The sequence below is a fragment of the Microplitis demolitor genome, chromosome 4 (genome assembly GCF_026212275.2).
Source record: "Microplitis demolitor isolate Queensland-Clemson2020A chromosome 4, iyMicDemo2.1a, whole genome shotgun sequence".
NCBI classification, from domain to species: Eukaryota; Metazoa; Arthropoda; class Insecta; order Hymenoptera; family Braconidae; genus Microplitis; species Microplitis demolitor.
Window position 1 is genome coordinate 17173553 of NC_068548.1, and position 27436 is coordinate 17200988.

Genomic DNA, 27436 nt, shown 5'->3' on the forward strand with positions numbered 1-27436 from the left:
ATTATTATTATTATTATTATTATTATTATTATTATTATTATTATTATTATTATTATTATTATTATTATTATTATTATTATTATTATTATTATTATTATTATTATTATTATTATTATTATTATTATTATTATTATTATTATTATTATTATTATTATTATTATTATTATTATTATTATTATTATTATTATTATTATTATTATTATTATTATTATTATTGTTATTATTATTATTATTATTATTATTATTATTATTATTATTATTATTATTATTATTATTATTATTATTATTATTATTATTATTATTATTATTATTATTATTATTATTATTATTATTATTATTATTATTATTATTATTATTATTATTATTATTATTATTATTATTATTATTATTATTATTATTATTATTATTATTATTATTATTATTATTATTATTATTATTATTATTATTATTATTATTATTATTATTATTATTATTATTATTATTATTATTATTATTATTATTATTATTATTATTATTATTATTATTATTATTATTATTATTATTATTATTATTATTATTATTATTATTATTATTATTATTATTATTATTATTATTATTATTATTATTATTATTATTATTATTATTATTATTATTATTATTATTATTATTATTATTATTATTATTATTATTATTATTATTATTATTATTATTATTATTATTATTATTATTATTATTATTATTATTATTATTATTATTATTATTATTATTATTATTATTATTATTATTATTATTATTATTATTATTATTATTATTATTATTATTATTATTATTATTATTATTATTATTATTATTATTATTATTATTATTATTATTATTATTATTATTATTATTATTATTATTATTATTATTATTTATTGTTGTTTCATCGGCTGTCACAAAAACATAATATCATTATTCTTTTCATATCCTCTGACTTGTTATTATCGATAACAAACATTCACACGATCAAGTCAAGAAGTGATGAAAATATTCTCTTCTGAAGATGTATCTTCATTACCTTAAAGGTTAGAAAATTTTATTTCCATACAAATAGTAAATAAATGGAAAAATTAAACTTGTAATCGAGATGTCAATTTTTAATTTTTTAGCATTTAATCTTCATTTAGTTATTCTTTTATCGATCAACTGAATAATTCATTAACAGCAATAATAATTAATAGTATATTTTAAAAATTAATAAAATTTGAAGTAATTAGGAACAAAAAAAAACAATTTATGTGCAATAATTATTAAACTTTTTGTGAATCGTATCCAGTGATTGAAGTTATAGATTACTAATCAATTGATCCATTCTCTCAGCCGTTACGTCCTTCAATATCCAATGCGAAGAGACGTCATATGTTCGTAGACATATATTTTCAATCATCGATGCAAAAGTTTTTAAGGAGGGGATACTTGTCGAGGGTCAGAGCTCAAATACTCGGGAGCCCATTCTCGTTTATAAAGAAGGCGTCGCATTTACACCTTACACACCAGCTTAACTTTTTATTCTATTTTGTATTGTTTATCAGTAACTATTTATCGTTATCATCATATTAATATTTTAACTTAATGAGACAATACGTTTTTAATAGCTTTAAATAAAATTTTAGTAGTACAAGTAACTTTTATAAAGCAGTATATGCCAATAATAGTTATTTATTGTCTTTAGTTTGGCTGAAAAAATACTTAAAGAAAGGCCGGTAAGTTTTTATCAAATAGTTTTATTTTACATTATTTAACATTTTTTAATTTATGAATGCAAAGCATGGAAAATTTATAAAACTTTTTTTTTTTTTTTTTTTTTTTCAAATAAAAAATTCTGCATGCTCATTTATTTATTTATTGTTTTTTATATTATAATAAATGTTATTTTTTTCTCTATTATTTAATTCTTTTTTGAGTTATGAAGTAAATAATACTACAAAAAATTTTTTTTACCATAAAAAAATTTTTGATTTTAAATAAATTTGATTTCTATATTTACTCATAAATACATTTTATGTAAAAATACATATTTCAAAATATATTTTAATTTATTAAAAAAATTTGTTGATGGTGAAAAAATAAAAAAAAATAAATAATAGATCGAATCAAATAAAAATAATTGATAATTATTCAAATTTAAATTTATATATTAATAGATCATCTATTATAAAATTGAAATATTATTATTCAATCAGTTAAATTATTGAGATAATTTAAAAATGTATACCATGTATATATTTCTTCATATTTCATTCAATTTCACTAAACCTGATATAGGAAGGTCATATTTAAAATTCTGGCACATTGAATACTGGTCTGGCACATCAGTCAAGGTGATGGTGTACTTTCCAATTGAATTACATGCATAAAAAATATTATCAAAAAAAAAAAACAAGTAATTTCAATGATTATTCAAAAAATATTAAAGTCAAATTATATAAATGTCTAATTTTTTTTGACTATCTAAAACTTACATTTCCATAGTACTTATATATAAATTATTCATGGACAAATAACTGAATAAAAATGAAAAGATGAACCAATCAATCGTGTTATAACTCTAAAAAAATTTCACTCAAACGTAAAACTAATTTGTGAAAAAATAAGTAAATAACATTATCAAAACAACATTTTAAATAACCTGTCACTAGTCAACTGTCAGACACGCGACTACTCAATCTACTCAGTCTACTTCACTCATCCACTTATTTAGTATATTTGTCGGTAATAAAACTCAATTTAAATTTTTATTGGTTGAGAAGAAAAAAAAAATTAATAATTTATTATTTTCTTACAATAAGACTATGAAATATAAGTATAAGTATATATAGATATAGATGTAAGTATTGTTTTTAGTTAACGAAAAGAAAGAGATAAACAATACAAATAGTCGGGATCAAAATTTTACTATACTGTTGTACTGTAATGGCACAGCCAATCTGATATTAGTATATTTAAAATAAGAGGGGATCAGACAACAAGTAATACTTAAAAGTTTATGTTTTAGTAAAATTTATATTGTGGACAATCGATTTTATAATATAGAGGTTGGAGTCGTTAAGCGGGGAACAGTACATAAAAGACACAAATCTCAGCAGTCGTATTATTTTGGGTTTGACTCTATCATTCACCGGTTCTTGATTATATTTAAGATTTATAACAGATCAAAAGTAATTATTTTCCTTGAAAAATTAAGTTTTTTTTCTTTTCATCATTTGAATATTTGTGTTAACGTCAAAAATTAATACTTTAAAAATGACGTTGATTATAGAAAGTAAGTAGAAATTAATTTTTAATTTTATATAATATTATGCAAACAATACTTTTAATTTTAATTTTTTGATGATCCATTTTTCATTTAATGTGGAGATTAAAACTTAAACGAATTATGACAGTTTAATTCTTCATTTTCCCTCGAGACAATTACTTACTCTTCCGGGTTTATTGGGTCCGGAAATGAAACCGAAATTCTGCTGCGCATGATTTAATGTCGGTGATCAAATTCTCATGTAAAATTCGACGATTTTATCAATTTTACTAGTAAAAAAAATCAATTTTCTATAAATTGTGAATAAATGTTGCGATTTTGATGTTTTTTTTCAATATTTGTAAATTTATACTAATAAATCAGATTTTTTTTTTATTGGCGCCAACCGCGAAAACTAATATACATATTTACATAAAAACCCTTAACACGATATTTACTACACTCTGGAGATAGTTTTCATATTGTTTCTACTGTCAATATCCCATTAGTATAATTTGTTTTTTAATTTTATAAAATATATAATTATGCTGTGTTACATTTTTACTAATAAATATATGTAGAATTTTTTTGCTCAATCAACACTGCAAAAAATTTGCGGAGTGAACGTGGATAAAATCCGGAGTGCATTGGAAGTAGTTGATTTCTTATTTATTTAATCCTCTTGTGAAATTTACTCTAGAAAAAAATTCATCCAAATATGAAAATTTCGGATCAGATTTAACGTGGATTTTAAAGTAAAGTCTACATCACTCTGAAATCACCCAACTAAAGAAAAACTCCGATTCACTTTGAATTCACTCCCGATTTTTCACAATGTGTTCGCGGATATTATTAAATATTTTCACATAAAACTGATACTATAAAAATATAATTTAATCAATCTATAGAAAAATAAATAGATAAAAATTGTAAGGTTTACTTATGACTTTTTGACATAAATTATTAATTTTACCATAAAAAAAAAAAAAATTTATATCGAAAAAATTCAATTAATGCCCACACTGAAAAAAAATTGTGGTTATCGTAACCATCTGAAGTAATGCTAATTATAGATAGTTGTCACAATAAGATGTATCGTTAAATTGGTAATACTAGATTGTTGTTGCATCAACTATCTTCAACTTTAAATAAAAATATTTTCCATTTAACTATACTATTTGGTTTATTCTCGATACTTGGTAATGCTTTTATAAGGATTCATATATATTGCTTGTAGCAATTCATATTGTTAATATAGCAATATGTATTACTGTAGTTAGCATGTATGTAGTTGGTTTAACAAAACATTGTTCGGGTGATATATCAATTTAAACTTTACGTTAATAAAGCATTGCTATTAACAATCTACGATTTTTTAAACTTCAGATGGTTCCTATAACTTAACAGTATTGCTCTAATAGCCATTTTTTTTTTTTTTTCAGTGCAGTAAAGTGACTGAGAATATATTAATAAAATTTATTTATAATTTAATTTCAAAAATTTTATATTTATATTTTAAATATTTATTTTTCTTTATTGAAAATACATTCCATAAAAATAATATTAACTTTTTCAACTACGATTTATATAGTATATGGAATTGTACATCAAATTTAATTATCAGTAAATTTAATTGATTGACATAAGAGTAAACTGAATTGAATTAAACTTTGCAAGTGATAGATCAGAATGCAGTTTGATGGTGTAAAATACACGTTCTGCGAATCAAAATCTAGTTAACCATCCGTCTAGTTTAATACATACACATCTTTTTTTTTTAAATTGATTTTTCTATTTAAATGTCTCTCAGGAAATGAAAAAAAAAAAAAAAAATATTAAATAAATAAACTCATCATAAAACTTTTTCTCAATTTAAAAAATTTTATTATACTATTTGACTTGTTTAATTGATTCATAAAATTATTAAAAAATAGTTAAAGCAACAAAATAATTAACTTTTTTATTATTAATTACAACTACTGTTTTTTTTTAAAATAATTAAATAAAATATTATTTAAAAAATTTTTATCATTGAGAAGTCAATTGTATGGTTGAAGTATTCTTATCTGTCTATTGATTCATGCTCATAATGATAAATAAAAAAAAAATATGAATATGAAATGAATGTCTTGCAGAGCAAAACTTAATACGTTAATATTACGCAACAGCAATCGCCCGATAGTTTTTACAAAGAAACTTGCGTGAATGTATACGATAAGTTAAGTTTTCCTCTATGGTTGAGAAGAGACTAATGTTAAGTTTGTCATGTATGCAATTAAGAACGAGCTCTTATAAAAAATTATACAGATATTTTGAGACGATGATAAAGAATGAGGTAATAAATAATATAAATATTATGTATACTGTAACTGAATTTTTTTTATTCGTATTAAACATATATTTAAAAATGGACAATTAAAAAAACTCGAACTTTGTTCAAGAACTTTTTTTTCATATCATAATTAATTATTAACTATTTTTGTTGTTGCAAAGTTATATCGTGTTCGATATAAGAAATTGATTCGATGTATTTTATTATCAGTTAATTACACTAATGATTTTATAATTTATTCATTTTTTTTATCTATTATATGAATAATAATGCTAAGTATTTTTTTGCTGAATTAAAAAAAAATTACAGTCTAATTATAATTTGAAATTTTTTTAAATAAGTAAATAATATAAAAAAAAAAAAAATAAATAAAATAAAATAACTTAGAATCAGTAAAATTTGTTACTAAAAATAAAATCAATTCATATATTTTATTATGATAAAAAAATTGTAAATGTCAAATAAAGTTTGTTACAAAAATTTTCATGTCGCAAGAGAATTCTCTTGAGTTAGTAGTATGCATCCACGGCAAGTCACAATGCTTTGGAATTTTCGATGCAACGCGCTTCAAGTGCTTGCGCAAATTGAGGAATTCGATGACATATTTGACTATATACTTGAGAGCATACTTTGATATTCCATAACAAAGCAGTAGAGTAGTTGTAATGATATTAATGTAACGATGACTCTCTCTTTCTCGATCCACTCCAATGGACAAGACATAATCCTCTGTTCTTACATTATATTATTAAAATTATGTAATGTACTTACGAAATGCTATTAATGCATTGTGGCTAAACGTGATTAATGTCTATACTTGTATTTCTTAAGAGTTTTTTTTTTTTTTTAAAATTAATTATTCAACTTTTTATGAAGTTTTTTTATGTTACTGTATTATTTCAAAATTATGAAATAAAGAAAATACAATCTAAAAATATCAAAAATATCCGGACTTTTGCTATTTTCAACTAATCGAAATTTTTTACAACTATTGAACGAAAATTCAATTTTTTATAGTATTTTTATTATTAAATATCGCATATATATTTTTACTCTCTGAACATGAACAAGTGAAAATGAGTGAATATTCACTTATTCATGTATAGTAAGTAACAAAAATTTATTTTTAATCTCTACAAATCATATTAAAAAAAATCGGTCAATCGGTTGACCCTGCGAGCCAATCCTAAAGTTCCCCGCTGTTTTCGAGCTTGAAGAGCCCTTAAGCTCGAAAAAATTGTTGTGAATACATTTTCGAGCTTAAAAATACTTTTATATACCATTGTTTACGAAAAAAACTGTTTTTAGCATTTTTTTCTTCCACGATATCTCGCAAACGAATTAACCGATTTTGATGGCTAAGGCAGCGGTTGATGCAATTTATTAAGTTCTAGAGCTGATTAGATTTTGAAGTCGATCGTTCAACTTGTTTTTGAGAAATCACTAAAAAACTAAAAACAAAAACAATTTTTCTTTTTCGTAATTCGCAAATATTTTCAAGTCTACTTAATCAAATGATCTAAAATTCTCAGGAAAGTTGATGGCCAACAAGCTCTTTCGATTAACGCAAGAACCATTCAAATCAATTCATTAGTTAAAAAGTCATAGACCAGCGACACACACACATACCCCCCCCTCCTCGCACACACACACATACATACATACATTAGGGTGGTCCTTAGCAGGGATGTTTTCGAATTTCTTCGAATGCTTCTAAATGGATAAAAAAAAAATTCCCTTAAAATTTGAGCTCTTAATATTAATTCTAAGATAGTCCGCATTCCAACCAAAGTTTCTTATGGAAATAACATGGGAAAAATTTCTTTCGTTCTTCAAAATTTTATAACTTGAGGACAGCTAATTCTAAAATAATGAAACACTCAAAGTTTAATTTTTATATAATTGTCAATATTATTAAGTATTTGTATGAGATATCTACTTGTGCTATAAAATTTATGACATTTTTTTTTAAGTTATTTTATTTATGATCCATTCATGTTAATATAATTTTTAACTTCCCGCTAAGAAAATTGTAAATTTTCAAAAATTTCGGGGAGTTATTGTTTTCACCCCGATTTTCGAAAATCGATTTTTCATCAGATGTTGACGTTTTGAGGCCTAAGGAAGCTATTCTGACTATTTTCAGAATGATGTTCGAATGTTTGTGTGTGTGTGTGTGTGTGTTATGTGTGTGTGCATATATGTGTATGTTTGTGTGTGTAAACTCTTACTAACTTTTTAACTAATGAATCGATGTGGATGGTTAAGGCGGCAATCGAAGAACTTGTTAGTGATCAGCTTTCCTGAAAATTTCAGATCATTTAATCATGTAGACTCGAAAATATTGGCGAATTACGAAAAAAACAATTTTGTTTCTTAGTTTCTTAGTGATTTCTCAGAAACGACTTGAATGATCGAATTCAAAATCTAATCAGCTTTAGAATTTGATAAAATGTGTCGATTGCTGCCTTAACCATCCACATCGATTCAGTAGTTAAAAAGTTACTAAGAATTTACACACACAAATACACGCATATACGCACACACACATACCTCCCCCCTCCCACACACACACACACACACTCGGACATCATTCTGAAAATAGTCAGAATAGCTTCCTAAAGCCTCAAAACGTCAACATCTAATAAAAACTCGATTTTCGAAAATCGGTGTGAAAACAACGACTTCCCGAAATTTTTGAAAATTTACAATTTTCTTAGCGGGAAGTTAAAAATTATATTAACATGAATGGATCATAAATAAAATAACTTAAAAAAAAATGTCATAAATTGTATAGCATGAGTAGATATCTCATAAAAATACTTATTATATTGACAATTATATAAAAATTAAACTTTAAGCTCGAAAATTCGAGCCCCTGGGAGCGAAGAAATTCGAAAACATCCCTGCTAAAGACCAAAACGTCGACATCTGATAACAACTCGATTTTCGAAAATCGGGGTGAAAACAATAACTTCTCGAAATTTTTGAAAATCATCGATTTTCTTAGCGGGAAATTAAAAAATATACATCCGAGGAATTCGATTTTACAATTTTATATGTATCTCATATATCCACTTTTACCTGTATCTATTTTTATTTTGTATTGATAATGGATTAACGAGAAGTAATTTTTAATTCAATAATTTATAATATAATAAAATTATCAATCAAATAAAAAAAATGTTTTTTATAATTTGGCTTGACATATTTTCATTACCATATATTTAATAATCCCTAAATTAATTATTTTAAATATTTTTATCGATATCTATTAGCCAATAGATAATTAAACGGAACTCGTAAAAGGAATTTATTTTTATTTAAGTATATGTTTCAATAAAAAAAAATTACATGTTGATTGAATCCGTTCAGAAAAAAAAAAAAATTTGTATTCAATACTGTGTAAATAATAAGATTTTTTACAACAATTCTTTCAGTTGCCATTAACTTTATGATATGACGTAAAACAATTTTTTAGTCGTATCGAATTACATTAACCTTGACTTTACAGTAGAACAGCTTGGGTTTAAAGTTCTGATAAATTTATTATTTATTAAATATACAATTTTTTATTTATCTCATGGCAAAATTATTTGACCTTAAAAAAAAAAAAACAAAAATAAAAATAATTCATATAAATTAATTTTATAAAAAAAAAAAAAATTCAATGACAAAATGTGAATAATTCAATTATTTTATTAAATTCTTTTAAATTAAAAATAAAAAATCGGTCTGTCAGTTGACTTTACGGGACAGCCCCAAAACTTCCTGCTGTTTTCGAGCTCCTTGAGCTCAAGCACACTGTTGTGAATAGATTTTTGCGCTCTTCGAGCTCGAAAATGTTTTTTTATCCCTTTGTTTTCGAAAAAAAAAGTTTTTTTACCTTTTTTTCTCCAACGATACCTCTCGAATGAATTAACCGATTGAGACAGTTGGGTTGCAAATGACACGTTTTATTGAGTTCTAGAGCTGATCACATTTTGAAATTGATTTGTCAAGACATTTTTGAGAAATTTCAAAAAAACTAAAAAAAAATTTTTTTTAATTCTTTCGTTACCGGTTTCTCTTGAACGAATGAACCGATTTTGATGGTTCAGGTGGCATTCGACGCGGCTTACAAAAATTTAGAACTGTTCAGATTTTGGAATTAAACCATCAAGCGAATGAAAAATTATTAAAAAAAAAAAATTTTTGAAAAAATTTTATTTTTGAAATATCTCCGAACGTACCCTACCGATTAAGCTCAAATTTTCAGTGCTTATAGTATTTAACAAGCCGCGCCGAATGACACCTCGACGATCAAAATTGGTTCATCCGTTCAAAAGTTACAGAATATTTACATACGTACGTACACTCGGACATCATCTTGAATTTAATCAGAATAGTTTCCTAGAACCTCAAAACGTCGACATCTGTTGGAATTTCGATTTTCAAAAATCGGGGTGAAAATAATAACTTCCCGAAATTTTTGAAAATCATCGATTTTCTTAGCGGGAAGTTAAAAATTTTTCCATAAAAATATAAATTAAGAATTTTTTTTTTAATTTTTAATTGTTTTCTAGTGTATAGCCGCAATTACGGCCTTTTACACTTTTTGCCTTTATATCGCAAACTGCTTTACTTCTCCTCCTCTGCCTTTCGTTGTGCGGCTGTGGCCCGACTTGTGCTTATACTGTACTGCATCATTACGGTGATACCCTGCAACCTCCCTTGTGCAATGGAGGTGCAGTGGCTAGGGAAACCACAGAGAAAACCTAGCCAGTACAGTTCGGTTTGAGTGAAGCTCCAGTGATCGATAAAATTCCCATTTTACCGATCACTGGATCTTCATCCCGCGCCTAGCGATCAGAGACCTTCGTTCGAACCCGACGTGTGGCTAAACGGTCACCCAGCCAAGTAGTGATCATGCTCGATGCTACTTAACTTCGGTGATCGCCCGAGCCACGCGCGTGCCGAACGGCTGCCTCAGCCGCTTAAATATAAATTAAGAATTTTATTAAAATTGCATCATAAATTTTCTTACAATTTTCTAAGAACATATTTCTTAATTTTTATGTGAAGTCTTTTTTAAATTTTTATTTTTTTTTTCCCTCATAATAGTGAAGTTAACAAATATGAATAATTACTTTTTCAAATATTAAATTATTAAAATTCATTTTAAAGCTAACGTTAGAATAATAAATTTTTTTTAATGTCAGTTAATATTTTTAAAAATTTAATTTCTTTTTTAAATAAAAATTTTGCATTATTGTAAAGTATATTTTATTTTTACGCCATAATAATTCTAATGATGTTTTTATTATTCAAAGTATGTTTATTGTCAAACGTCTTAGAAATTATTAATTGATGATTGAACAAAAATTTAGAATAAATTTAACATTAAAATAATTGTTAGAGCTAACTAGACATCATCTGAATGTTGATACGTGAAATAAATCTTTATTTAATTAAATTCAATGGCGTCATATTATAAATTAATCCGTATATACCCAAACAGCCGTTGCTTCATGCTAACCATTTAGAGATAGAAATAAATATATCAGTGTGCAAATGTGATAACATGACTCAACGGTATTTTTATACATTTTTATAGTTATATTCAACTAAAAAGAAAAATAACGTCTGATTCAGTCATCATTTCATTATTCATAGTCAGTGTCAAAACAAATACTGTCGTTTATGTTTTCGGTTTTAATAAAAAATAAAATATAAAAAAAAAAAAATATTTTAAACTTGCATACTAAACTGATTTATGTTGATTGTAGTTATTAAATTTGAATTTATCAAGTTACTTTTATACAACTTTGACTGCTCATATTTTTGAATTCAGATTTGGTAATTTATAAATATTAATTTTGTTATATTGTTTATTAACAGTGAGAATTTAATTAAAATTATTAAAAAGATGTAATACTTAAATTCCTTAAATAATTCCATTGTTTTAATATGGGAAAAATTTGATTTTTTTTATATACTTTGGCTATAATTGCAGTAAAAATAAATGTGATGTCATATTTGTTAACTTTTTTTTAATTATCGTCAGCGCTTTCAAGCTTATTAATAAAAATTATAAATATAACATCAATTTAATGTTTGGTATTGTTCACTTCCTGTGTAAAAAAAATTCGTTCTTAAAATAATCCAAAAAGATGTTTATGACTGTGAACTTCCAAATCTAAAAAAATTCTGAGTTTTGAATTGATAATTTTTGGAGCTTTAAAAACGTTTAAAAGTAAAAAAAAAATTTGAATTGAGTACTTTGTAGGAACGATTTTCTGAATTTTTTAAGCAAAAATAATTCGACTTGAAAATTTTGCTAATTTAAGAAAATTAAAAAAAAAAAACCTAAAACCAATTATGAACATTTTTGACTATTTATAAAAACCTTTAAAAATCGAAATTTGGAGATAGAAACTTTTTCTACTCTTGAATTTTAAAGTTCAAAAAATAATCAACTCAAAATTCAAAACTGTGTTAAATTCGGAAGTTCACTGTTATGAACTTTTTTGGTACGAACTTTTTTACATGGATTTCTATGCGTAGAGAAACTCGGGGCGAAATGAAAGACTATTTTCGAAACACAAAAAATTATTTTTTTGTTTAAAAATGCTGTTACGGCTTATAAAAGAGATTGCAGAATAAGTCGATCAGCATGGAGTGTAGCCAATTAAAAATTTTTGAAAGAAAAGAATGATTTTCTTTTTAAGTCCTTGTTATTTGAAGTATTTTGTTTCAAATGAGAAAAAGCTGACTGAGGTAAAGTGAGCCACTATTAAAAAAAATTTTTTAAATCCCGGACTAATTTAAAAGAATTGACAATTTCATTGAATTATTAATTATTGCTGTGTTAATTAAAAATTTTAATATCTATTAATTTTATAAAAATTTGGCTCAAATGATAATAAAATTATCTTTTAATTTGAATTTACAGAAACCATGTTGACTGATATGGAACAAATGCCCTCCATCAAACTCGGAGATTTCGTTTTACAATTTGAACTTGGGCCGCCGGCGCCAGAAATCCAAGAAGTCGCTAAAAAAGAATTACGTGAAACACCAGAAATTCAAAGGAAAGCAGTAGAAGAATTAAAAGAATTACTCAAAAGTAATTTATTAAATCATTTTATTCATATGTATTTAATTTGAAAGCATACTTATTCAATGAAATAAATATAAACATTTTTTTTTTTTTTTTTTTTTTTTTAGAAGACACAGATCTGAAATGTCCACTGCATAATGAGTCATGGCTCATAAGATTTCTGCGACCGTGCAAATATTATCCAGAGTCAGCCCACAAACTCGTACGAGAATATTATTCATTCAAAGTAAAACATGCAAATGTATATGATGGATTAAAACCAAGTCGTGAAAAAAATATATTTGAGCACAATATTTTAACTGTACTTCCTAATCGTGATCAACACGGGCGTAGAATATTGATTATTGAACTTGGAAAAAAATGGAAACATAATAAAGTATCTTTAGATGAAGTATTTAAAGGATGTGTGTTGTACTTAGAAGCAGCCATGCTAGAACCAACATCACAAATTGCTGGTGCGGTAGTAATATTTGATATGGATGGCTTGAGTTTACAACAAACTTGGCAATTTACTCCGCCATTTGCTAAAAGAATTGTTGATTGGCTTCAAGATGCAGTACCATTAAGAATTAAAAATATTCATATTATTAATCAACCATATGTTTTCAATATGGTATTTGCGTTATTTAAACCTTTCCTCAGGCAAAAGTTGAAGGATAGAGTAAGTTATTAAATATTTAATCAGTTTTTAGGTAGATTTCTTATAGACATCTAGCTTTTTTAATTGCAGTCATGAAAATTTTTTTAAAATTTTTACCATAATACCGTTGGTTCAAAAGTTTATTTACATATATATTATATATACGCAATACAATAAACTGTGCCATTGCAGTAAAACTCGTAATTCTCATATTAACGAATTTAAATAATAAACAGTAAAAAATATTGTGTTAAAATCAACACAATTTATATGTTTAAAATAGACGACACAAAATATATGCTAATTTTTCACAGAGAGCATTATAACAAGTTTACACTTGAAAAATAATGTTGATTTTATTTAAAATTTTCCACAAATTTTTGTATGACGGTTGATAGAGTTTTAATATAAATTTTGTGTTAATTAATAAATAATCTTGTTTCATACAACAAACTACGTTATACAATACAATATACTTGTCACATAATATTCTATTAAATGACATAGTGACATATGATTATTCAATACTGTAGAACGAATAGTAATTAATAAAAAAATTTTAACAAGAACTGTTTGTAACACAGCATGATAATATTTTTCGAGTAATATCTTAACCGGACTATAGAAAATTGTTAATTCGGAGATTATAAAGTAGTCAAGAAATCTACCTTTTTCCGCCAGGAACTATCGGTTCGCAATTTTAATACTTGAATTATTGTAAATGAATTGAAAATATTTATTAATCAATATTTATAGATCATATTCCACGGTACTGATCGTAAATCTTTGCACAAGTACTTATCTCCAAAATGTTTACCTGAGTGCTATGGTGGAACTCTTTCAATTCCAAGAGTTACAGGAGCACAATGGCTTGAATTATTATTAATGTGTGATCAAGAATATGAAGGTAAAAATAATTAAAATTCTACAAAATTTAATAATAATAATAATAATAATAATTTTTCTCACCTTCGGACGGAAAGCGTCAACTTTCGTCCAGCTGTCTAAAACGAAGTTGCCGCTTTCCGCCTCCGTTGAGGAGAAAAATAATATACACACCTCGGGAAGTAAATAAGAAAGCCTCAGATCACGTTTGTTGATCTCGGCTCCGCCTCGGCCAACAATTACATGTGATCTGAGACATTCCTTACTTTACTTCCCTAGATGTGTGATATACTATTATTCAACCCATACATGGTACATACATTTACGTTAACTCGTGCTAAAAATTAAATCCTCGATAACCGTTTAATCACTGGTGAAAAATAATTAATAAAAAAACAATAGAGATTCTTATAATTTCAAGCAACGTCATATAATGACTCATAATATGACTTTTTTTTCAATCTCTTAGGAAATATGTGTATACAAATCTTCTTTACTACCATTGTATTGGTAACGGTACCAAATGTTTTTGACATGAGGTTTATTAATAAAACAGTAACGAATCCCCAACTTCTCGTTATATAGCAAATTTCATGTATTTTTCATAAAATAATTAAAATCAAGCGTTAAAATTGAAATTAATAGTAAACTTAATGAAATTATATCACGATAAAACGCAAAAACTAGATATGTGTTGAATAAAGTAATTTATGCAACACATAAGCTAAATTATTATCCATCAATCATCCATCTTCTGTGCATACTAAACACTCGGTTATACTCTTACATGTGCACCTATGAATTGTTTTATAGTATATTGTGTGGCAAGAGATGAAACAAAATGATTTCAGTTGAGACGAAATTGACTGTACGTGCCACGCATGATATTTTTCATATTACTTGCATTGATACTGGGAATTTCAATATCTGCAGCCAGTCGAAGCAGGCTAATTTCTGATCAGTAACGCAGCAAATAAATAATTTTGCATTTTAAATCTACAAATTTAAGCCATTTAACAAGAGCATCAATGGTTTTCTATTAAATTTAACCATTTTTTTTATTGGAGCTCATATTTTTTTTTTTTTTTTTCCAAAAACAAATGTCAGTTTGGTTGGTTATTAGAATGAGCTAAATATTTAGAGGTTTAAAATGAAAATGTGTGATTTTGATAGGAATGAATTCAAGCCAGGAACTAACTTAGCGGACAGAAACTACTTTTTTTCCCCAGAGAACAAATTAAACAGTTCTTCGCCGTTAAATCACAATGGTCTAAAATTGGCTTGTTTTAACTGATAAAACAGGCATTGAAACTCACCGTTTCATTGCCAATGTTGTGAAAAAAACATTACACTTCACAAATAATGATTCATTTAGCCTACTTGTTGCGTAAATAACTAATATATGCCTAGTACAAATGCATAGATGCTCACAAGTATATATCTTCACTAGATGTTTAATATACTATAATTGACTTAAGTTTTGATATTAAATTAATAACGAACTAAAAAATAATCTCGTTATTTAATTTTGCATGAATATTTCTTATGCTTGAAGAATTATTAATTATGTTTTCTTTTTTTTTCAGCAATTAATTCATATGGCATCAACAAGAATTAATGTAATTTTCTAAAAAATTTAAATTAAAGAAAAAAATTATGTGTAGATAACAGGCTTATGTTCCATAAATAAAACATAAGCCTGTCAATGGTTAAAAATAATATGAAAATATCAATGATCAAATATTTGATTTGATCTAATATAAAAGTTTTTTGATACTTACTGTTTGTACAAGTAAAAAAAATGATATTAAAATTAGCTTTTACAGATAAACAGTTGGAATTTTCGCTCTAAATCTTTAGTTTAAAAATATTATACGTGATCTGTAAATTTATGTTCTTTAAAATTATTAAAAATTCATCGATATTTCTTTGTTGCTCAAATTTATGATATTAAATCATGTGCAGGTGCAATATTTTTTTCAGGCACAAATGTCGAAGTTGTAGAATCAATTTAGGCTATTTAATTCTTATTAATAGTTTTTATAGTAATTTCCGTGTGTGATGTGGAAATGAACAATATGTAGAGTGTATAATAAGGAATAATTAAACATTCAAATTAGTATAATGTAATTGAAGTATAAACATTTTTTTTGTTGTTCATAAATAGTTACATCTAACTATTTAAAAATTATTTTGATTTTGTAAAAATTTATAATTTCTATGAATGTAAGAGTCATCAATTAAAATTAATATATCGCAAAACTCTAACGGAATTTATATAAAGTGCAATTACTAACTTTTTTGAAAGTAATCTTAAACTCATTTAACAAATCTTGAATTTCGAGTATGAGAAGAGTAGAAAATGTATTAAATAGAGTCAAATGAAATCGATAAATGCTTCTCTTAGACAGTACCCGAGAAAAAATGTTTATATATAATCACACATAATTATATATAACTATATATGATCATATATAATTATATACAATCTTGTATATATATCCATATAGAATTATATATAATTATATATGATTATATATGAGCATACATAATACAATATGTAAACGGAGAAAGTCATAAGTAGCTCCATATATATTATATATGATTATATATAATACTATTTCGAGAAATTTTTTTCATATAGAATCATATATAATTATATATAATCTTATATATATATATCCATATATAATTGTATACAATCATTAGGGTGTTTAAAAAAAAAATAATTTTTTTTTTCATGGTATTCAAAAATTGAAAGTACCCAGTTTTTCAATCGGTTGAATTTCATATAATTTTGTGAAATTATTCAATGTTTCCCAAAATTTAATATAAGTTTTTTTAAATTTCACATCACAACAGAAAATCAAAAAATTTTAAGGAACTTAATAAAATTTTATATAATTATCATCGAGGCGGACAAAAATAAAATTTCATATAAGTTCATGGAGTTTTTTTAAATTGTGTAAAAATCCATTACGAAAACTTATGAACTCGGTCTTTACCGGCATTTCACTCTAAATACATCAATTAAGCACATGACTTGAACTCTCGTGATGTGGACCAGTGATCAACGTTCAGGGTTACCAGCTAAAAGAAGCCGTGTTCGAACCCAGCAGATGTTCCAGGATTTTTTCATCATTTACTGCTATCAATTCTTGTTTCTGAATTTGAAATGCGTTCGCGCGATAATAACCAAATCAAAAATTTAGTATTTAATTTTTTTTTTTTTTTTCAAAAATATTTTTTAATTATATATAACTTGATTATATATAATCATATATGAAAAATGGCCAAATATAATTATATATAGTTATATATAATTATATACAGTTATATATAATTATATAGGATTATATTTGGCCATTTTTCATATATGATTATATATAATCGAGTTATATATAATTTTATATGATTATATATAAAAAATTTTTCTCGGGTAATCATCATATCAGTACGAAGAAAATATATTATTAATGGGTGTGTAGTCTTTTAAAAATTATGTTTTCATAATTTTGTTTGACTGGTATCCAATTAAACAAAATTATTTATTTTATGATGATTCTATTTTAAGGGATCGAATTGAGTTAAATAGCTTATAAGTTTTTTAAGCCTTTATGAACAGTAAAGTCACTTTAAACTTTTAACTAAGTCAGTTAAATCAATCTTGAGAAAATATTGTACTATTTTGCATTTTTTATCATATATTTTGACAGCAATTTTAATAACAATTCGATTTTTAAAGATTTTAGTATATTAGTAGTAATTACCTATCCTAAAATTATATGTGAAATGTAATGAGAGATTACAATTTTTTCTCAGCGTCCGTTATACACTGATATATATGAGTGGTTGTGTGTGCTATGTTTACTTAAATTTAAAAAAAATTTGCTCAAAAAATTTTAAATTTATTAAATAAAAATTTATTACATAATTTGTGGTGTTTTTTTTTTTTTGACAACCCTCGTCTGTAACATTGTTAATAGTACTATGAACTCTATATTACACCATGAAAAAAATTGCAAAATAAACGCAAATTAAATTTGGAGTGGTTTCAGAGAGAATGCAGAACAAATAATTTTCTATTTAATTAATCCCATCGGAGTGAAATTTAAGAGGAGTTTATTTTGAATAAAACTTCGGACTGGAGCGGACACGGACTAAAATAAAATTCACAGCATTCCGATCTCACTCCGCTAAAAAACTCCTTAATTATCTACTTTATACGCCGAGTAATTATTTTTTTTAACTCTGAAACTCCGAATGAAACAATAAATGTAGATTTAAAAAATTCATATTCACTCCGACATTACTCCCGATTTTTTTAAGTATATTTATATATACCCGGGAAAAAATTATCAGACCTGATCAGACATAAACAGGCATGAAAAATGACCATGTCTGACCAGGCATGTTCAGGTCTGATCATGTATGTTATGTTTGTTCAGGCCCATCCGGGCAAAAAAATTATAGATAAAAAATGGCCCTAGATAATTATATATAATTATGGATAACAATATTATACAATTATACATAATTATTTGTATGAAAATAAAAAAAAAAATTGGAGGTGTGCAGGATTCGAACTGTGGACCTTGCGCTCGGAAATTTAACCCGCTACCCGTTAATCTAAGAAATTGACTTGAAAAGATAGTTTCATATGAACTTTAAGTAATATCAATCTTATACGTGGTAGATTCTTGATCAACAAAATTTTATATCTTATACATGATAGATTTTTAGTCAACAAAATTTTATATCAAATTTATTAATTATTGATTAATAGTTATATGAAATTCTATATAAGTTATATATAATTATAACTACGTTAGCTATATGAAAATATAACTAAGGTAGTTATATTTAATTATAACCAAGATTTTAAATTTAACCCCATATATCAGGTATGATCAGACATGAACAGGCATGGATAGGTATGATCAGGCCTGATCATGTCTGATTTCAGGCCTGATCATACATGAACAGGCATGGTCAGGTCTGATCATTTTTTCCTGGGTATATAGTCTATTTACAATGATTTTCTGATTTGAAGAGTATACCCTATGTTTGAAAGTTTTTTATAAGTCAATAATTTTAAGTTCCTTTCTTCATTTTACGATAACTTAAGAATCTATGTTGAAATTTTGAGCCAACAAATTTTATTATTATTAAGTATATTTGTTCATGATTTCCGAAAGACATGACCATAAGACTATAAAGAGATGATTCCTTAAATATGAAACCCTTAATGGATGTTTGAGATCAAGTGAAATTTTGAAATCTCTTATTATCTCTAGTGTGCATGTAAAGGCCCCGATAAAAATAAAACTTGATTCAGGCTCACTTCACCTTATTTTCTCTTGAAGTTATCGATTTGCTGACGATTTTTCGATAACATCTCGACTTTTTCGACTTAAATTAAATTTTGTTCAACTTTTTGAACTTTTTTCATCTAGGTATCAACTTATTTCAACTTATTTTTATTTTTTGATCTTAGTTTGAACTTATTTGTCTTTACTTCGAGCACGATAGTCCTTCACCTTACTTTTGACTTGCTGAACCAAGTCGAAAAAAAGTTATTTATTCGCCTTACTTTTACCTTAATATATAAACATTATTTTACCTTAGTTTTGACTTTTTCGCTTTATAATTTAAGTTGAATAAGTCTAAACCAAGTCAATTTCGACTTGATTTCAACTTTTTCATCTTAAATTGTGACTAAGTAAGCCTTAACTGGCTTTAAGTTAAGTCTAAACCAAGGTGAAAATTCAATGTATTTCATATTTCCGTAAAAAAAAAGTCGAGTTTGTCTTGTGAAAAACGGCTCCAAATTTCGACCTGGTAAACCAAGTCAAAATCAAGTTTTATTTTTGACCCGGGGCGTTAAAAATTGTTGGTATGAGAATTAATTTTAAAAATTGACTGATTTTACAACAATATTACTTTTTCTGTGAATAACCAAGTTTAGCAGCATCTGAAAAATTGTTTATTCAATTTGCTTATTCATAAAAATATTATTCAAATTTTCTATAATATAAAATTACTACATATTATTACCTTCAAATTCTTTTTGAAAATGATAAAAATATTCCCAAACAGCCTCACCAATTGGCTCTGAGGGTATTTTTAAATCTCCTCCATATTGCGTTGGTAAAGCGTTTCGATCTATCAGTTTAAACAATGATTCTCTGTCTGTGCCATGAAAATAGATTCTTTTACGCAATTTTTCCTAAATTAATGAAATAAAAATATCCGATATTAAAATTAAAAATATTAACGTGCTGTTCCCATAGATTGGCGTTCTATACGTGGAAACTTTCTTTACTTAAAATAATGTGGTCTCATGTTCACATCGGACTATGTTGATCACATAACATCCCGTGTAAAAATAAGCTCGTTCCAAGAATTTTTTAAAGAATTTCTTTACAGTGAACTAACTTTGAGATAATTTTCAATTTTGAGTTGATCATTTTTGGAACTTCAAAAAAATTCATGAGTAAAAAAAATTTTCAATCGTCTTTTCAAAGCAAGTTTGTCGAAATTTTCTGAGTAAAAATAATTCAATTTAACAATTTTTCTGGTTTCAAGAGTTAAATAATAAAGACTTTAAAACCAATTATGGTCGGTTTTTGACACTTATCAGAACTGCTCGAAAACGAGGCCAGGAAGTTGAAAATTTCTTTTACTATTGATGTTTTTTTTTAACGTTCCAAAAACGATCAACTCAAAGTTTGAAATTAGGACTTTCTCAACTTTAGAATGTCATTGATATGAATCTTTTTGGAACGAGTTTTTTTTTCAGGGAAATTAAAATAAAACTATTAAAAAATTACTATAGCCATAGTTAAACTAACCATGGTTATATCAAATTATATACTATTTTCAAACACAAAAAAAATAATTTGACTTAAAAACTCATATTTTGGCTGAAATTTTGTTTTTTGTTTGCAATCCAGAAGGAAAGCCATAATTTTATTGGTTCGCGAAAAATCTATCTCCATTTTAAAAAATTCTTTGAATTAAGGAATTTATTTATTGAACTTACAAAATTTTGGCTTTTCTTTTGAATTGTAAAAAATATTCTTGGATCAAAAGGTATATTTTTTTTCTGCGTAGCAATTTATACTATAATAATACTGAGTATTCACTTTCTAATTGGAGTTTTGAACTTATTTGAATTTGCGTTTCGATGTTACCATGAAACTATAACATTAGAAAAGAAAAATCCCCGAGTACTACACGATGAAGAAAAATATTTTACCATAATAAAAGGCTTGAAAATAGCAAAAACCATGTTGAAAATAAAAGGTTGATTTACTATATGTACACCTTTTAAACGGACAGGAAGACATTTTTGGACCCACTCAAGTACTGCACTAGCAAAGCTTGGTGTAAAGTATGTTACGTGAGTCAAAGATAATCCGCCCATGTCTAAAATGACACGAACTCCACCAACCTAGACAAAATAATAATAAGTATTTATATACTACATTCATAAACTAATATTATCTATACAATATTCTATTACCTGAGTTGTAGGTTCAACAATCGCAGCATCAAGAAGCAACATAACTCCTCGAAAAACTTGATCGAGTGAAATTTCTTTCGGTTTCCATTTAGAACCACCTTCGATTAATACTAATCTACCACCATCTTTACTACGAACGGGAAGTGGTGTTATTAACCCTGATAAAAATATTTCACGATCGGTAATCGGTGTTAAATTATCACAATAACGAGGATGTGTTAGTCGGAAACGATAAAAGCGTTTCATCTGTTAATAAATTAAATTTATTTTAATTAATTATTTTTATTATAAGACTGAAAAACAAAAAAATAATTTTTATTCACGGTATCTTTTATTGCTTTATACTAAAACTAATATTTGTAAAAAGCAAAAAGTTGGTTTATTTTTTAATTTAGTTCTACTATATTTATCCGACCGATTTCATCTCAAAATTTAAAGTTAAGGTATAATTATTATGAGTATCAATGAATCCTTCCAATCACCGCAAGACACATACATAAAAAAATAGTCTTCTGACCGATTTTAAGAGCTTGACATCGAGATAAAAATAACTAGAAAACAATGCGGAATTTGAAAAAACTTTATGAATAATAATTTGTAGGAAATTGAATTGTCTACAAAAAAGGTGCTATAATATTTTGTGATAAGTCAGATAGTTTTGCCGGAAAAGTAAAAAGGCCTCAAAATTATTAAATTTATTAATATGAATTCTACTTCAACCTCAAAAAACTTTTGAAGAAATAGATTTATCAAAAAATGATAAGATACTTTTTCTGTAGAGCATTCAATTACCTACAAAAATATGCCTGTCAATTATTCCTATCACGCATCGTTAGCTAGTTATAAAAATCAGAAGACGCAAAAATTTTTTTCCATGTTGTTCTTAACAGGGGTTCGCACTTTTCTCTCTATCACACTCAAGCCCACGAACAGTACTATCTTTGTTGTATTTGTGCAGTAAGTGGAAACTTTGGCCGAGTTTTTCTCTTAAATAAACGAATGTTATAAAACAATTAAAGCGCACTTCGCTAGATTAGACAGTAATGCATCAAAGTGCGGTCTGTGTTTTGTATTGAGAGATTTTGTTTCTAAAAAAAAACCCAGCCGAAAATAACTGATAAACCATCTTAAGGAACATAGAAAAGTGCAGTATGAAACCTCTTAATGTTAATACTAAGAGCTCTAATTTTCACAGGCGTCTTTTTATATCTAAATAAAACTTTTGAACCTATTTCCGAGAAGAAAAAAAAATTTATAATTTTATGAAACGCCCTAATATATATATATATATACATACTCAACCAATTATGATAGGTTATGTTATGACAAAATTCCTTGAAAAGTCAACCATGAGGACAAATACAAAACCTAGATTTAAAAAAAAATCTACCTAAAAAGGTGATTTATCAAATCTTTTTTTTTTATAATATTGTTCAAACTAATAAATCGATTACAGAAAATTATGTGATAATAGAAAAAAACTCTAAAGACAACTTACAGGTATCATTTTTTAAACATTCGGTAAAGTATTATAAGTTATTCAGAGAAATTAGGTTAATTTTTATTTAACAAATTTTTTTTTGCCGATATTGTTAGAGCTAATTTATATTGAGTTTGATGTTTAATGCGATATTCCACGCAATTTTTTGAATCTAATGCTACAAATTTTAAGAGTTTACCAATTCAACGGTTCTGATTTTATTCGAAAATGTTTTTTTTTTCTATTTTATTGATAACGATATTTCTTGAACAAATAATCTAATTTTGTTGGTTAATATAGCATTCTATGCGGGTATTAGAGTTTTAGAGCTAATTCGATTTTGTAATCAATGCATAAAGTATACTAAAAGTTTAAAAAAAAAAAAAACAGTTTTTAAAACATTTTATTTTGGAATAACTCGAAACATACTGTACCGGCAAATCTCAATTTCTCACAGCATCTAAGAATTGATATGCTACTTCGAATTTCACCTGAAAGATCTAAGTCGGCTCACCCGTTCAAAAGATATAATGTTCACATACGTACATACACAAACATACATACATTTGGACTTCATCTTGAAATTAGTCAGGGTAGCTTTCTATAGGACCTCGAAACGTTGAGATACGTTCAGAACTCGGTTTTCGAAAATCGGACAAACCAATAACTCCCTTTCATTTAAGAATTTCTCATTTTCTTAGCAAGAAGTTACCAAAACGTCAGACGACTTAATCCCACTCATAGTTTTTATTTTAGAGCCGTTTGTTTACGCAATTGCGCTGCGAAACAGGTTTTCTGTTTAAACAGCAAAAAAGGATTTCTAGGCCCAAAAAATTTTTACCCGCCTCAAAAAAATTTTTAATTATCTTAAGAAACTTGTTGCATTATCAATTGAAAACGAAAATTTTCTTAAGGTGAGAAAAAAATTTTTGCGCTAAAAAATTATTTCTAGTCCTAAGAAAATTTTTGTTTTCATTCCATAATGCAAAATTTTTCTGGCTCCAAGTAATCCGTGTTTTCTGTGTATAAAAAATAGCCACACAAAGTTTTTACAGACAGAAATTTCTTTTTTATTGTTCATATTGTTCTAAGCAACTCTTTAAAATTAAAAAATGTTTCAACTGTATTTACCTCATAATACGTATTTGAAATCCTTACTTGACATTTTTCTATTATTATTTCTTATTACACATTTTTTTAAGCACTACTTTTCTAATCACTATAAAGTAACAGAGAATAAATTTCTTACCAGTTCAAATGCAGGTTTTGCAACCCATTTACATGGTCTTAAAAATTTCGCAAAGAAATAATCATCATCTGGAACATGAAGTTCGGGTTCACCTTTAAAAATAATAAAAAATGGATGAATATTTACTGGAAATACTTTTTTACTGATTCATTTTAAGAGAGTAATTGAAATTAAAAATATCGTTTATTAATAATATATTATTTAACAATAAATCAGGTCTAGACAATGTAAAAAATCAAATGTGGATTCAGAGTAAAATTTTAATCTGAATTCACTCCGCCACTCCAAAATTCAGAATTTAGGAATTTAAAAAACAACTCCACGTATCAAAAAATGTAATGATAGAAAATTAAATAAACAAACAAATGATCATCTTTTTATTCGAACTTGAAAATAATAATATATATAGTAATAACTAATTTGATCATACACTGCAAAATATTTACGGAACACGGATTCAGTCCTACTTTCCTCAAGTCGGACTGAATACAGATCAGATAATTTTGTTTATTTCATCCTATTGGAGTGAAATTGACTCTTAAGGGCAGTTTATTTTAACACAAAAACTCCAGATTCAAGCAAATTAATCGGAAATCACTCCGCTGAGAAAAAAGAATTCCTATTCACTCCATATGCTAGTGATTTTTTTTTAACCCTAAATCTTACAGAAGCTTTAAAGGAATTGTGAGGTCATTCGAGAAAATTTGAAACGTTTCGAAATTTTGTAGTTGTTTGAAACAATATAAATGACGAAAAAATAAATTGCTACCGGAAAAAGCCATATGTATTTACATCAAAAGAATTAAAAGGCTCAAATTCAAATTGCGAATTCTGAAACGACGTAATATTAAATCAATTATTGCTCTTGTTGTCATAAAAATCTTGATTGTAAAAAATTTACCTCTTTCTCTCAATAAATTGGTATATATCTGACAGAAAAAAAAATGTCAAACTTAAAACATAACAAACAACTATTCTACGTTATTATTATGCGAGTTTATACCAAAATTTTTTCAAATTATTTTACATTCATACATTATATATTGAAACTAATATACAAATCATATGTAAATTTTTTAAACCCAAAAACATTTTAATGCTAAAAATTACGTTCTAGATTTCAATGCATACTAATTTATAGCTGTATTGAAATCATAATTTACAATAGCTGTTTTTAGATTTAAATACGAAAGTCCGAATACTTTTTGTTACTATTATATAAATAAAATATATTTTTTAATTGCAAATAACATTTTTCAAATGAATGTAATTTAAATTTCAACATTATATTATAAAATTATGAAGTAAGCAATTTAAACGCAATAGTTTTTTTTATCTAATTATGTGGTTTGAATAAACACACACTCACGCACACATTTGGACTTTTTCAAGTAGAAGTAAATAGTGATTGTTACGTTAAAAAATTGTTAGGATAGTTTCGTAATGTTGTCACAAATTATTACCACACTTACATCTGCCTTTCTATTTTTTTTTTTTTTTTATTGAAACAAATTTTTATTTTAAATATGAGGATCAAAATTATTAGTGAATTAAACTATTGAGACTTAAAACTCTTTTTACTCGGCTTAAATTTTTTTAAATTAAAAAAAAATAATTTTGTTTACTTTTTATTTACCTTTTAATAATTCTCTCATATCTGCAAGTCCTTTTTGGACAACATTAACGGTTTCATTCAACTCATTTTTAGCCTTTTCAGCCATTTCACTGCTAAGAGGATCAGGTTCTAGTACAAAATCTGCAGAGCCTATTTTTAAAGGTTCCAAAGTTTTAACTTTTTCCATCGTTGCTTCATGTTTTCCAACAGATTTAGGTGTTATGAAATTCATTTTAATGTTACGTTTATTAAAATTTTTATTTAACAAAGATTTATCTAAAATAAACCAATTATTATTTAAAAAATTTTATTTACGAATTTATTTTTGTGATAATTTATTAATTACACAGCCGCAGTAGTTACGAAAATTTATTTTATAATTAATATTTACTTTCAACACGTTCAATATTATATTTTTTCATTAAAAACAAATAAACCGTAATCGATCATGATTAATTGATATTATTAAATATTAAATAATAAAAAGTAAGAAAAAAAAATTAAATATCTTCAGGTTAAAATAAAAAATTGCGCATGTCCAGTTATGTGTGAGAACAACTGGAAAAGACTGTTGAAGAACTGCAAAGTCAGCGATAATGTTACCGGTTGTGAAGAAGTATACTTCTCCTACTCCACTTTTACAAACCAAGTCGTTGGCTTTGATCATTTAACTTGACCCGTTATTGTACACAATGCCAAGTCTCGGTCATCTATTTGTTACATATATAGTACTTTATTACACATACATGTAATTAAAAACATTCAAACACTTTATTTACAGCAACTTAATAGAATTTTAAATGAGGTCTAATGTCGATGGTACGTTCGACTTAATGTCAATTAATTCTGTTGAAAGTGAAAATGCAACATTCTTTCATTGTATACACATTATTTGTAGCAAATAGAATTTTAATGTACTAAACTTTAATCAATTCTACAATATATCATGTGTTATCCTCTATTCTATTCAATCAATTTAAATAGTTTAAACTTGGAAATTTTTAAAAATAATAACAGATTACTTAATTGTAAAATTAAATAAAGAAAAAAAAAATCTACAAATAAATTGTAGATGAGAATATGTTTAATTCTTTATAACTGTTAATTATATTTGAATTTTTTACCTCAAATTGAGATAATAATCCTACTCTATAAAAAAAAAAACCGATGTAAGTCCACATTATCCCGGTGTTAAAATTATCGGTGTTCAAATAACACCCGTAGCGGTGGTAAAATTTTTCCTAGTATTAAGCGGTTTTATAAATAGTATATTACACACCTAGGGAAGTAAAGTAAGAAATGTCTCAGAACACATGTAATCACAAACATGTGATCTGAGGCTTTCTTATTTT

The 27436-nt window shown here is 25.6% G+C and overlaps 2 protein-coding genes and 1 long non-coding RNA gene across 6 annotated transcripts; 1 reads left to right on the forward strand and 2 right to left on the reverse strand.

Moving 5' to 3' along the window:
• The first annotated feature begins 1442 nt into the window (after positions 1-1442).
• Positions 1443-17515, forward strand: LOC103574213 (alpha-tocopherol transfer protein-like). 4 transcript variants are annotated; one of them, XM_008553612.3, is made up of 5 exons: positions 1443-1721; positions 12520-12693; positions 12795-13348; positions 14084-14234; positions 15799-17514. In XM_008553612.3, the coding sequence occupies exons 2-5, from the start codon at positions 12525-12527 to the stop codon at positions 15828-15830; spliced, it is 906 nt and encodes a 301-aa protein (XP_008551834.1). In that variant the 5' UTR covers positions 1443-1721; positions 12520-12524; the 3' UTR covers positions 15831-17514. The 4 variants fall into 4 exon arrangements, with proteins under 4 accessions (XP_008551834.1, XP_008551833.1, XP_008551838.1 ...); XM_008553611.3 differs by lacking the exon at positions 1443-1721 and adding an exon at positions 3063-3280 and having other exon boundaries at positions 15799-17515; XM_008553616.3 differs by lacking the exon at positions 1443-1721 and adding an exon at positions 5431-5588 and having other exon boundaries at positions 15799-17515.
• Positions 2234-2757, reverse strand: LOC128667528 (uncharacterized). The gene is made up of 2 exons (XR_008403479.1): positions 2481-2757; positions 2234-2350 (listed from the first exon to the last, which is right to left on the reverse strand). It is a non-coding gene; the product is annotated as an uncharacterized LOC128667528 (long non-coding RNA).
• A 63-nt stretch (positions 17516-17578) lies between the features above and the next one.
• Positions 17579-26705, reverse strand: LOC103574214 (alpha-tocopherol transfer protein). The gene is made up of 7 exons (XM_008553618.3): positions 26476-26705; positions 26106-26360; positions 24470-24561; positions 21741-21986; positions 21474-21668; positions 20270-20441; positions 17579-20186 (listed from the first exon to the last, which is right to left on the reverse strand). Exons 1-7 carry the CDS (start codon positions 26504-26506, stop codon positions 20152-20154), a joined length of 1026 nt encoding a protein of 341 aa, XP_008551840.2. The 5' UTR covers positions 26507-26705; the 3' UTR covers positions 17579-20151.
• Between the last annotated feature and the right edge of the window lie 731 nt (positions 26706-27436).